At 35.4% G+C, this 13,117-nt stretch overlaps 1 protein-coding gene across 9 annotated transcripts in view; it reads right to left on the bottom strand.

Annotated features, from left to right (window-relative positions):
• Positions 1-3,136: 3,136 nt before the first annotated feature.
• slc4a10a (solute carrier family 4 member 10a) overlaps positions 3,137-13,117 on the bottom strand; it is a 72,948-nt gene continuing 62,967 nt past the window's right edge. For 3 of the 9 annotated variants that reach the window (XM_077202990.1, XM_077202992.1, XM_077202993.1), the window contains 12 exons: positions 12,930-13,035; positions 11,416-11,577; positions 10,795-10,908; positions 10,521-10,682; positions 10,167-10,418; positions 9,985-10,053; positions 9,149-9,322; positions 8,939-9,061; positions 8,745-8,809; positions 7,996-8,106; positions 7,187-7,223; positions 3,137-4,653 (listed from right to left, as the gene is read on the bottom strand). In XM_077202990.1, coding sequence (XP_077059105.1) covers positions 7,211-7,223; positions 7,996-8,106; positions 8,745-8,809; positions 8,939-9,061; positions 9,149-9,322; positions 9,985-10,053; positions 10,167-10,418; positions 10,521-10,682; positions 10,795-10,908; positions 11,416-11,577; positions 12,930-13,035 — 1,351 coding nt within the window. In that variant the 3' untranslated portion in view covers positions 3,137-4,653; positions 7,187-7,210. The remainder of the gene's footprint in view (positions 4,654-7,186; positions 7,224-7,995; positions 8,107-8,744; positions 8,810-8,938; positions 9,062-9,148; positions 9,323-9,984; positions 10,054-10,166; positions 10,419-10,520; positions 10,683-10,794; positions 10,909-11,415; positions 11,578-12,929; positions 13,036-13,117) is intronic. The other 6 variants (XM_077202994.1, XM_077202991.1, XM_077202995.1 and 3 more) reach the window with 2 other exon arrangements.

Raw genomic sequence — 13,117 nt, 5'->3', positions numbered from 1 at the left:
AAAGAAAAGGGGGAAACGCTGCTCAGCCATGACGTCCATTTGTAGGCCCACAGCTTCCCTCGAGACTTCACGACTCACGAGGATATCGGTTTTAAGTTTTATGAGTAAAATAACGCCTGTGATTTAGCATTAGGCTATTAGAGCTTTGTTCTCACGATCATACCTTAAATGTGAATTTTGAAGCCACCGTTTTTAACTAAATGTTTATCACTGATGTGTCAACGTAGGCCTACTTTATCGAGCAACTTTTTTGCTACTTAAATTGTACATTTAAGCTTAAATTTCACGATTGGTGTATGATTGTGTGTAATTTGTAAATCAAAACATGAAAGTCTTTTCACAAACTAACACAGAAACTCGAAACTAACCTTTTTAGATGGAAACCACCAGATCTTCCATGTTTTACAACTACAGCTTTTTTTGAGCATAGGCCTATTACACTCCCCAAAAGCAAAATACAAAACAACTTAAATTGATTTACTCTGACCTTTCAGTGTTTAACTTGTTTGATTGAGTACTTCAGTTTTCCTTAAACCCACTGTAAACGTTTCTCTTTATGAGCTTTGGTTAAGTGGCTGAAATGCAAATGTAAGCAACTGCCAGCCAGCATGATTTTTTTTTATAGCGGTCCTATTAATATAATAAATAAAAAAATTGACAGAAACTTGACAGAAGCCTTTATCTGGCCGAGTTCTTTTGTGCTGTCAATTACTCCCAAATCTTATGATAGTTTGATCATCTCCATTCAGTTTTCACACAATATTAGTTGTTTATTACGCCTTCGCATTACATTTCACCATTTCATGCTTTTCATCTTCAGAAAGATCTTTCTTCCTCCCCATATTGAATGAGAACTGTGACTTGTAATGAGGAACAACCTCTTGAAGTAGGGTTTCCATTTACCTAAGTTGACCTGGCAAACTATTTAAAGTCCCCCTATAGTCAATAATTTTATCCCTTAAAACTCACCTTAGATCACCAAACTGACATACCATCCCGCTAGCGGGACGCCTATGTTTACTTCACTATATTACAATTAAATCCTAATCTAATCATGACCTACTATATATCGTTGGAAAGGTATAAGACTCCTAAATAGATATATTAGCACTGCTTTTTGTTACAAATTATGTAGGAACAGTAATAGATGAATTTATGACAAGAGTGCACCTAAACAAATCTACATCATAACAGGAGTTCTGACCTTTGTCACAAAAAGTCGTCGCACACACTTTGAAACTTTGGTTTTCATGCTAAAAGTTCATTATAAAACATATAATCTAGTATTTGTCAATAAAAAATTATAAAATAATAATCCTCTAAAAAGTATAATAAATATATTATCCTCTAAAATATAATATTATCTTTTTTATCGCCTTTTTTATTACATCACATATTTTAATAGTTATCATAAATTAGGTATCATTTGAAAGCTTACGAACTCAGAATTAATCTTGTGAAAACTGTTAAAATTGATTGGACGTTGCGTTACCATAGAAACAGTACTCTAAATTCTTTTATCGGGCTCCTCCCCTTTTGGGCGCCATCATGTTTCATCATTTACGATCAAAACCTTTTCTAATCTTGAAAAAACACATATTGTCAGAAAGGTCTGAGTCTCAAGGTTCCATATTTTGTTACAGAAGTGATATTGGGACAGAAATTTATTAATTTGTTACGGTAGAATGGATACAATTAAATTCAATGAAATGTATGTCACCCAGTGGCTATTTTTGGTATTACACCTAAACAAAATTTGGAACACAACTTGGTTGGTTAGATATATGGCTTTGATTTTATAGTAATTTAATAGTAAAAAAATATTTTGTAAAATATATAGTTTATATAAAAGAAAAAATATTAAGTATATTATATTTTATTTACTGTCAATTTAAACTTCCATAACATTTTCATACTCATTTTTTGAAGTGCTTTCACTTCAGCAATAATCTGCTGAGTGTTTTCTTTAAAAAAAAAAGAAGACATTATGTCTATATTCCAAAGCATTCTTGAATTACACCCATTTAAGTTTGAATAGTGTATTTTAATGTCCATTCTCAAAAAGGGTGACAGTTAAGGGGTTAAAAGTTTTTTCCTTGAAAAGAATTATTCATGCCTTAAAATAGCTTGAATGTAAAATAAAACAGCGCTACACCCTTGCCTATTTTGGTATATGCGGTTCTATGAATATGCAAATTATCTCCGCCTCCACTCACTCACACCAGCTTAGAGATCCAATCGTTGATGATCACACGTTGACGTGATTGGTTACAAGGTAGTTTGCGACTCAGAAAAACCAGCAATGGTGTTGACTTATGAATTTGCACATGGTTTGTCTTAAAGCATATTAAAAACACCACATCCAACATCGGCTAATTTGCTATAGCTAGCCTCTCTGAAAATCACCTACCCTACCTAAATACGTGTGTTCGACTTCATGTCTAGCGACTCGAAAGCAATGTATAAGCACTAAGCTTCCAATCATGTTTTTTCATGTTGCTAGCAATCATGTTGTTAACATGTCTTAGCATGTCTAGCATTATTTTGCTGGCATGTTTATGGATTAGCATGTTACTAGCATGTCTTACCAATTGCTATGTTTTAACATATTGCTAGCATGTTTTAGCACATTGCTAGTATGGAATAGCATATTGCTAACATGTTTTAGCACATTGCTAACATGTTTTGTTTTAACATGCTGCTAGCATGAATGAGCACGATGTTACAGACATACCACCTCTCCCGGAAGTTCCAGGAGTCTCCCGCATATTGATAACCTCCCTGACGCCGCAATTTATTTTTGCTAACATGTACTAAGCTAGTTGCTAGCCTTTGCTAGTGGTAGATATGGTAAATGAAGCTAAAATACTCAATTAAAGTTATGAGGTGGTCAAAACTTTTATATATTATAATATATAAAAGTTTTGACCACCTCAATGTAAGTCTATGATTGTCCATTTAACGAAAACCATATCCAATCCAAAAAATATACAACCCGAGTTGTAGCTTTAAAGCTCTAGGAGGAGATAATGATTAAATTGTGTCTTAGAAGAAGCTTAAATATAGAATTTCAGTATGTTAGCTTTGTCATGTCAACATAAATATAAAGCATTACAAAAACACACTTTAGTGTCAGTTTATTTGCAGTTACATTTATTCTGATGAAAACTTCTCACAGTTGTAACGATATATGTTCATTTGAATGAATAATTTAACAAACAACAGTGGCTGTTTCCAGGAAGAAATGCTTATTTTACAGTAAAATCAACAGAACTTTGTCCTGCCGACATGTGCATGAGAGATAATGCGTGTCATAGTTTCGTCAACCAACCTCAAAAATGGCAAAACATTGTAATAACACTGACAGTAACATGAAAACATTCATTTCCCCCCACTTTATACATATTTAAATCTAACTACACATTAAATAACTTTTGTTATTTAAAATGATACACATTGACAAAATACAGAATCACATGTACAGTGCATGTGTTGATGATTAATGTTAGATTCATCTCAGGTATGTACATGGTATAATGCCCCTCTTATTAAAATTAATATTATTGCATTTCTTGTATGATATTTGTATTATCGGCAGTAATAGTATAATTCGTTCGTTTGAGCGATGAGGTCTCTTTTCTCGGTTTGTAAATGAGTCTTGCAGAGGAGACAGATACTCTGTCACGCAGAAACATTGTGAAAACAACAATATACAGTTATATTATTTGCAACGTTTTAACAAAATATATGTTTACTATTATTTGCATGGTTAAGTGCTACACAAAATGAGAAAGCTTTGTAATAACAGTTTTCAAAAATAACATAAAAAACAGTCAAAACGACCAGTGAATTTATGAATATGGATGTGTTTCATATCAAGAAGTTCAAGAGAAAATGTTAAAACGAGCACAGAGCACTCGGACTGTAAGTTTGTGTTTTTAGGGAAATATTACAATAAAATTCACAAAATGGGAAAAAGTCATAAAAGTACTTAAAAAAATATTGGTCACTGTTCGTAAGTAGCAAATGTTAACATCAAGTGTCTTATTTAGTGGTGTGGAACATTTTGACGTAACCGCACAGACATTGAAAAAGCTGACAAAACTGCATTTGCATCTTCCGTCAGAAATTTCTTCTTCCTATTATGATATTTTAACTATGCCCACAAATTAATATTTATCATTTATGCATAATAAAAAAAGAATTAATTTTATACAATAAACATATTCAGGCTATAAGACAAGGAATTTCAATAGGAACTACAGTCAAAAAAATATAAAACATACAAACAAAAACTGGTTGAAAAGAAAAGTAACCTTAATTGTTTTTACATTTCTATAGGTGAAACTACAATTGGACCGTTAAACACAACCCAACAATCCTCCTTGTGGCCGGCATCAGACACACACACACACACAACCCCCCTAACCCAACACACACACACAAACACAAACACACATAAAAAATATGTAAATATAACAAGGTGTACATACTGGCACACACAGACCTACAGAAGAGAAGCATCTAGTGGTGCTTGTAGTGTGGCACGATACTGTGTTTTGAAATACATGAACTCACAAACTTGTCTCTCTATCCAAATCTGTCTCCTTTTCATCACCTCGCTTATGTCCAATGGCACCCACAACTTTTGAGCTGAAGAATAATAGAGAAAGATTTACATCACCACAAGGAAAAAAAATGTATAGTCGAAAAGCTGACGAGAAACAGTGAGTCACGAGTTTGTTCTTGCAGCGAAAGAATACGTACAGTTCCCTTTCGAGGTGGAAGTCGACACTGAATCTTGGATTGATGCTACAGGGAACGCAATCATTGTGACCGGTGTCTGAAACACGTGTGTGTTCACCAAATATATAGTTTTGGTCTATATAGCTAATTTTGCCCTTCACGGCAACTGTGAGGGGGAGTGATTTTATTTATAACTCGTCGGTTTAAATTATATTAAGCCGTAAAGTTCTGCATAATTAAGGGCGTGGCCACTTGAGTGACAGGTGGATTGCCGCTGATGTCACTACTAGCCGTTTGTCTGCTGTCTGTTAGCCGTCACGACACCTCAGCTAATCCCGCCTCTTTGCCCAGTTTAGGTTATCCGGGAGCGACGGGCTGCCAAGATGGCGACAGCCGGCTCCGTCCACTTTGGGCTTCAAAAATGCTCTTCAGAAGAGACCTACGGGTGACGTCACAGACACTACGTCCATTGTTTTATACAGTCTGGTGTACACAACAATTTAACTGGCCGACGACAGTCCATGACATCATCGCCGAAGCGCCCGTGAGTTTTAGAGGGCGCCTGCAATGTACGTCATCCACTTTTTTCTCTTTAGGAGCCGTTTGTTTTTTTGTTAGCGGAGTGGGTATTTGTTCCCCATAGCGTCAATCCAAAACGCAGTGTTGAGTTCCACAAGGGAACTCCTCGGGTTCTCCATTTTAGTCGTTTTTTTTTAGTATATCAATTTAAACTAAATTAAAATGTGAAATTTTGCATTGCAAACTAGCTGAAATGAAATAACTTTAAATGTTTGTATATTTAAGTTTATTTTTATTTTAAATAACAAAAATGTTTTTATGGTCTTAATTTTGGTTTTACATTAAGTTACAAGTTACATTATTATTGCTGTCAAATTACCAAAATAATTCATTATTGTAATTAATAACTAAATATATCATATTATAATTATCTAATTATTACTATTTATTATTTTTAAATATGTAGCATTTTATTATTATAATTTAAAATATACTTTTTATAAATTAAATTTTAAATAGTAAATATTAATTAATATTAAACACTTCTTTTATAATTCATCTGTTGAAGCATTATATGGAAAGAAAAATAAAAGTCTAATTATTGGGTTGACGACTCTCGTAATGGAGTGTGCATATCTATGAACACTCTATACTTTTTATTGATCATCCCACATAGGTTTGATTTATAAATAATATGGTATGTACAGAATTTACTGATAAACATTACTGAGTTCTACTAGTGACTGAATATTCAGATTCACACAGGACAGAATGAAACAGAGGTCAAATTAAATATCAGACTTAAAAACAAAAAAAGAGGGTTTAATACATTTCGTTAACTGTATGCGTTAACTTTGATAGTCATTATTTTACATGACCATCTGATCCCAGTGAGTTGACCTATCTGAAATCATGCTTTTCCATGCATTTAACACTCAACAAATACACACAAACATGCACACAGAGGCTAAAATGCACAGGAAAAAAGAGCTTGAATCCCTTAGGAGGCCTGTGTTTTTAGAAAGATGCCCTTTGTAAACACTGGAATTATTTAATTAACATTATTACACGGCTCTGTGGAATACTTGATTCTGATTGGTCAATAGCGCCATCCAGCGGTAAATTATTCCCAGATAACAACCGCTTAAAAAAGGTAACGCAGGCTCATCCGGGTTACTGAAGTCAGCAGTGGTATCCTCCTGCTAGGAACGGGTTTTTCTTCATGGAAGTTTTGTAGTTGGTGAGCTAATAAAGTATTAAAACTCAGTCAAATCAATATTTTGTGTACAGTTATTTAATTATACCAGTATCGTGGACTCGCGCTCTCTTGTTGCATACAAACACAGCTGCTGCCATTTTGTGACTATTGTTTTGTACACTGTTGGATTATGAGATACAAACAGGTACGAATTTAAAAAAGTTTAATCTGAAATCAATATATCTTATCCCCATAATTATTTATGTGGCAAAATGCTGTGTAATAAGTGGTATGACTGTATACCATATCTCTTAAATATCCGTCTAGTTTGAAATTGCCGCGCTAGCAACCACTCTCCGCGGAAGCTTTGCGTTAAACACCTAATAAAATATTTCAACTGAAAGATCAATATTTCGTGTCTAATTATTTACTTGTGTGGCAAGTACCCGTGTAATAAGTGGGATAATGTACATCCAGCCGGTGGTTCTCTCAAAATAACCCCCTTCGGGCTGATTAAGATTCCTCATCACCCTGTCGGGGGTTATTTTGAGAGAACCACCGGCTGGATGGTCATTATCCCTTACTTAACCTCTAAAAAGGAAGACGCAACGTTTTTCAGAAAAAGGAGAAAAGGTTTGAACATTTAGGAAACATGAACCATCGTACCCACAGCACTAGTGTATATACAGTGATCATGCACAGACGGGTTGGGTTGTGTCTTACCTTTGGAAATCAGCATCTGAGACATTAAGAGAGGGAGCTTATGAGTGACAGGGATGAAAAATTCAGTCATGATATGAGCCTGATATTCACACTTTCATTTTTAAGAGAATAGCATGTTTGAGGAGTTCACTGAAAACATATATTGCTAGATTGCTAATTGCTAATTCCATTTTTTAGGGGCTCAGACATGACCAAACTCTGCTCTGAGAATGAAAATGTTTCTTATTTGATCTTTGACAGAGTTTTTAAAGGGGTCAAATAGAGAAATCAAATTTTCCTTGATCTTTTGACATAAGAGGTCATTGTACTATTAAAAAATCCTGTAAGTTTCATAACTTAAAACTGCTTTTATTGAAACCAAGCTCGCAAAACAACTCGTTTCGGATTTTGTCACGGTATGGCGTAATAGTGCGATGAAAGACAGTCTCTGCAGAAGAAGATCAACGCCTACCTCTCTTTGGCCCCGCCCACCAATTCACACCATGTCATGTAGTAGTAAATACGAGATAGATGCAAACACAGGAATATTCAAGCAACAAAATGATAGAGATACCTGTGATGACCTCAAAGAACATTAAAAAATGCAGTTCATGACCCCTTTAAAAGTAGGATTTCAGTTCAATGTTCCAAAAGGGGGAATAAAAGCGTGCCGTCACTGAATCGAGAAACTGAAAATGTCCCATGGTAACATAAAATACTATGTATTTTCATCTATCCTAATGCATTGTTTGCGGTGAGATTAAAAAGTGACATGTTTGAATATTGTTATGCATGCCAGAGGATGGTCTGAGGGAATATTCAATTCAAACCTTTTTGAGCTTTGATCTTTGTTGGTGCTGTCAGAGTTGAGGCCTTTCCAGACGTTTCCAAAAGACGTCTTTGTCATTTCATCTGAAATGTTGACCGTTGATGGATCGTCCCTTAATAAATGCAAACACATTAGCATTTTTAATGACCATGTCATATTTTGAAAGAACATTTTGAAAGTTTGTCCTTCAAAAAGAGAGGAGGCTATCTAAACATTTTTACATAAAAGTTTGATGCAGGCTGTTTCTACATGAAATTATACATTTTTGACAGTATGCTTTGTATATTCCGCTGAAAAAATGTTTCCTTCTATAAAAAATAAACAGTACTCTTCAAAAATGTTGTGTCTATGATTTTTGAAAGTAGTATCTTATGCTCACCAAGGCTGCATTTATTTGATTAAAAATACAATAAAAACAGTAATATTGTAAAGTATTATTACAATTTAAAATAAATGTACCTATTTTCTATTTTAAAATGTAATTTATTACTTTAATGTATTTAATGCAAATGTCATAGGTCATTCCTCCAGTTTTCAGTGTCACATTACCTTCAAAAATCATTCTTATATACTGTATAATTTCTTTTTAAAAATCTTAAGGGCTAGAGCTACGGGTTAGATTATGTAAAAATGGTTTCAACAGGTTACCAATATTAAGGGCTAGAGTTACGGGTTAGATTATGTAAAAATGGTTTCAACAGGTTACCAATTTTACAGTGTACAAACACTGTAAAAACAAACCCTACTTACTTATAATGCCCCTCTAGGGGCACTTGTACAATTCCCTCCTCCTCCATCAAGACACACTGATTCTCCTGAAAGTGAGAGAAAGAACATGTTGGTGATCTGTCCTTTTAAAACATTGCCTTCAGTGATTGGTCAATGCCGGCCAATAGCGTCGCCGCAGGCTGCAACCACTAGCAGTGTGTGATTGGGGGTGGTACCTCTTGCTGTGCATCTTCCATTTTTTTCTTCTTGCTCTCTGGCATGAGGTCATCAAGCCAGCTGAGATCTCGCTTAGAGAAGAAAAAATCCAACAGCTTACGGATGAACACAAGGGCTAAGACCTGCAAGAAAACACACAGACATCATGAGATCTTGATGATCATGCATGCACACACACATACAGTAATATACAAACATACACGTCTTACCATCATAGGAAAGACTATGGCGGCTCTGGAGGTTTTGATGACCCAGAGAAGCACCAGGCAGCTGAGCTGGATGATGGTGAACAAGTGAACTTTTCTCAGCGGGACGTGTCTCAGGTAAATAAAATCAGGCTGATGTTTTGTCGGCATCCCGAACAGTCGCAGACGATCAAAAAACTGAACGACAAACACGAACACGCCAACACGGTCAGAACTGTACAATATGACCCTGTATTTGGACACAATTTAGTCTTGTTAACTAAAGATAAAAACATTTTTTTTTAAATGTGTTAATTGAAATGAAGCTGAAAAAAATTATAAATTTAAGATGAAAAACTTAAACTTAAAAAAAGTAACAAAAATAAAATAAAATAAACCTTTTTACTAATTTTTAGAACTAAAATGTAAAATAAATACAAGTAAACAAATACAAAAATAAAATAACTGAATACAAATGAAAATAAAACAAAAAATATTATTTTTTAAATTTATGGTAAAAAAAAAAATGACAAGAGCACATGACAAAATTACTATAAATTACTTGATGAAAAATGAAAATGTAAAAATAAAAGCTAATTTCAAATATGAATAAATATTATAAAAGTATAAAAATAATACTAAAATAACACTCTAATTCAGCTTTCACAATCAATAAAATATATAAAAACAACTCTTTAAATTGTAATCTTATTTCACAATCTTACAGTCTTTACTGTATTTTTTAACAAAGAGCATAAAGGACTTATATAAATAATACTGGGACACATGAGCCACACCTACAAATGTCAAAATTAACAACTGTTAGGCACAATACAGTATATGACTAGTAATTGCAGTACTTGTATGCCCCTGAGAGACGACGCTCCCATATAGAGGAAAACTCCGTATAACACAGGCATCGGAATATGCTGAGGACAAAAACAAAACAATAATCATTAAAAGATAAAATCCCGCAAAAAAATTCGTATTTATTGCAAGCAAGTTTGTGACTATCATCAGTTGATCAAAGAAGATCACTGACCTTCAGTACGGAGGTCATAAATACTGAGCTGCCCATGAGGACGAATATCATGAGGCCGGTGAAGCGCTGCTCTCTGATGCCCAAGAACTTGGGCTGTTCACCGGGTGCGGAGCATTCGGACTCCAGTTTCAGGCTGTTCACGTGACTGATTGACAGCACCGTCGCAGCCACGAACCACGGGAGGCCCATGAGAGAGCACACCCCCAGCATCACAGCCACCACAAACAGGTCCAGATGATACCCACAGCCTTTCTGTGGATGCACACATACAAAACGAAAGACATGTGACATCTCATCAAGAGTACAAGATTATTTGTTAACCAAAAAGGAGCATATTGTGAAGTAGTGACAAACCTTCAGCTTGTGTTCCTTCCTGTTAATAATAACGGCAGTGATTTGTTGGTCCATGAAGATGAGGATGGTGCACAACAGAGCTGGGATGAAGCTCACAATAGTGGTCCACCACGGGTTTGGTCCCAGCGGGCTGATGAACCAGCCCCTGTCATCTCTGGTTGGCTGCGAGAGGTCATTTGATCAATTACAGATTGATATTCCGAGGATGTGGATTTATGTGAAAATCTACAAATGAAAATGACACAGTAGCGTAATACTCCTCTTAACGACTCACTTTAAACTCATTAGGAACCTGTAGTTTTGGAGAGGGGACCCCCAGAGCGTAGTCGGTCAGAACCATGGTCAGGATGGTGATGAAAACAGCAAAATCACTGATAACTGCCCTCACCTGTTGAGAAATACACACAATTGGAATAAGTGCTAGAAACTGAACATGAACAGAGCCTTGTCTCTGTTAGCCAGGTACAATGAGTCTAAAATTACTATATTATATTAGGCAACACTTTATTTTAATGGTCCACTTAAGACATTCTACTAACTATCAGTAACTTTGCAACTACATGTCAACTACCCATCATTAAATGATTAGTAGACTGTCTGCTTAATATCTGTGAACACTTTATTTTGATGCTCCCCCAACAGACATACTACAGACTATAAGTAACTTCACAACTACTTGTCAACTTATTCTACTAATCTGAACCGCAACATCTAACAGTCTACTACAGTCTACTAATACTTTAATGAGAGTTAGTTGACATGGAGTAGCAAAGTTACTTGTAGTTGGTAGAATGTCTCAAGTGGACCATTGAAATAAAGTGTGACATTATTTTCTTTCTTTCTTTTTTCTTCACATATTTAGATTTTTTCACAGGTAAATCCACAAGGTTCTTGCCTTGGTGGGAAAGTAACGGCTTGTTTTGAACTCCTTGAGGAAGGAGGACATAGCAACCGTAGAGAAGAAGAGAATGACAGACCAGAAGAGGACGTCAGGTACGTATGGACCATGATGGCCACAGGCGTTGCCTAGAAACTCACCCCTGTTCTCCACACAGCCCTGAGACACAACATAAGACACAATAATCAAATCTGCTTCTGATGAAGAACAAAGAAAAACACAACATCAAGAAAAAAAGGATAAAAATTCATATGCAGTCATGTGTTACTGTGGAAATATCACAAGGATTTGTTTATAGTGGATTAGATTGTGTGTGTGTGTGTGTGTGTGTGTGTGTGTGTGTGTGTGTGTGTGTGTGTGTGTGTGTGTGTGTGTGTGTGTGTGTGTGTGTGTGTGTGTGTGTGTGTGCATGTGTGCGTATGTGCGTGCGTGTGTGTGTGTGTGTGTGTGTGTGTGTGTGTGCATGTGTGCGTATGTGCGTGCGTGTGTGTGTGTGTGTGGGAGCTTAAATATAAACGGAGGGGAACTGAGGTGAAACAGCAGAGGATTTGTTTTTATTAGAGTCACTGAAATGTATTAACCTATATCTGAGCCAGAGAAATGAGACGCAGTCGTAGACGTCTGTGGGAATGTTCGGGATGTGTATACTACATACTGTTTTTGAAAGAAAGTAGTATGCAGTGTGTATGCCATGAACTGCATGCACATTTTCTGTATGCATCGATGATATACAACTAGAGCACAGTATATGTGGAACACATTATCCCACAATGCAATGCACTCGATGACATTTCCTTTTTGAGAGTGATAAATGAAGTACTGTGCTGTGTATTAACACTGTCTTCACTCATTATTTGGTCAGACTGGCAAAAAAAGACTTTCATTTTTAATTCGTACCATAAAATAACCATATTTATATTTGTCCAGGACAACAAAACAGTTGTGACAATTTCCAAGATGACATGCTATGGAGTTCATGTAACAATTTAGCATACTATTACTCCATTTAGAACATAGCCATATGGTGCATTCAAATCATGTTGGAAAGATCATATTTATGAGTTGAACGCACAGGAACACCACAGAAAAGTTATAATTACAAGTGGGAAACTTTTAATAAACAACTTTCTTTAAGCCCAAATTTTGGAGTTAGTGACGTGTCAGTGAGAAAACATGGTGGACATCTGATGATAAATGAAGAAATGTAGAAATTCAGGCTATTGTTATTTTTTTAATTTACAATAAAACTAGTCGCACGTACAAAATGCAATAGTATTGTACAGTTATGATAGGAGATATTACGATTCAAATTACCTTTGGAAATTGTATAAAAACATAAAAAATCTAAAACACCTGATTCCTATTCTTTATTCATCATTAGAGTTAAAAAAAATACTGCTGAATATTTTCTGCTCCTGAGTCCTGACTTAAACGTACCTGACGTTGTAATTACGACTTCCCAACTCGTAAACTTCCCAGGAGGATTTGAATGCCCCAATAGTCACACTCACCTTAACATCTAGGCCTAACCAGTCAACCTCAGATGCAGTGATGTTTTTTTCCTCCCAGTAATTCAGTGTGGCATTACTGGGTTCTGTAGGCATTGTGCACACACATCTGAAAAACACACACAAATACATCAAAATATTTCACATTGATAACATTATCAACATGTACAGCTGAATTATAGCTGTGAACT

The sequence above is a fragment of the Siphateles boraxobius genome, unplaced genomic scaffold (genome assembly GCF_051911475.1).
Source record: "Siphateles boraxobius isolate OS27281-9 unplaced genomic scaffold, OSU_SipBor_1 5, whole genome shotgun sequence".
Classification (NCBI taxonomy): domain Eukaryota; kingdom Metazoa; phylum Chordata; class Actinopteri; order Cypriniformes; family Leuciscidae; genus Siphateles; species Siphateles boraxobius.
This window is presented reverse-complemented; position numbering and strand designations above follow the sequence as displayed.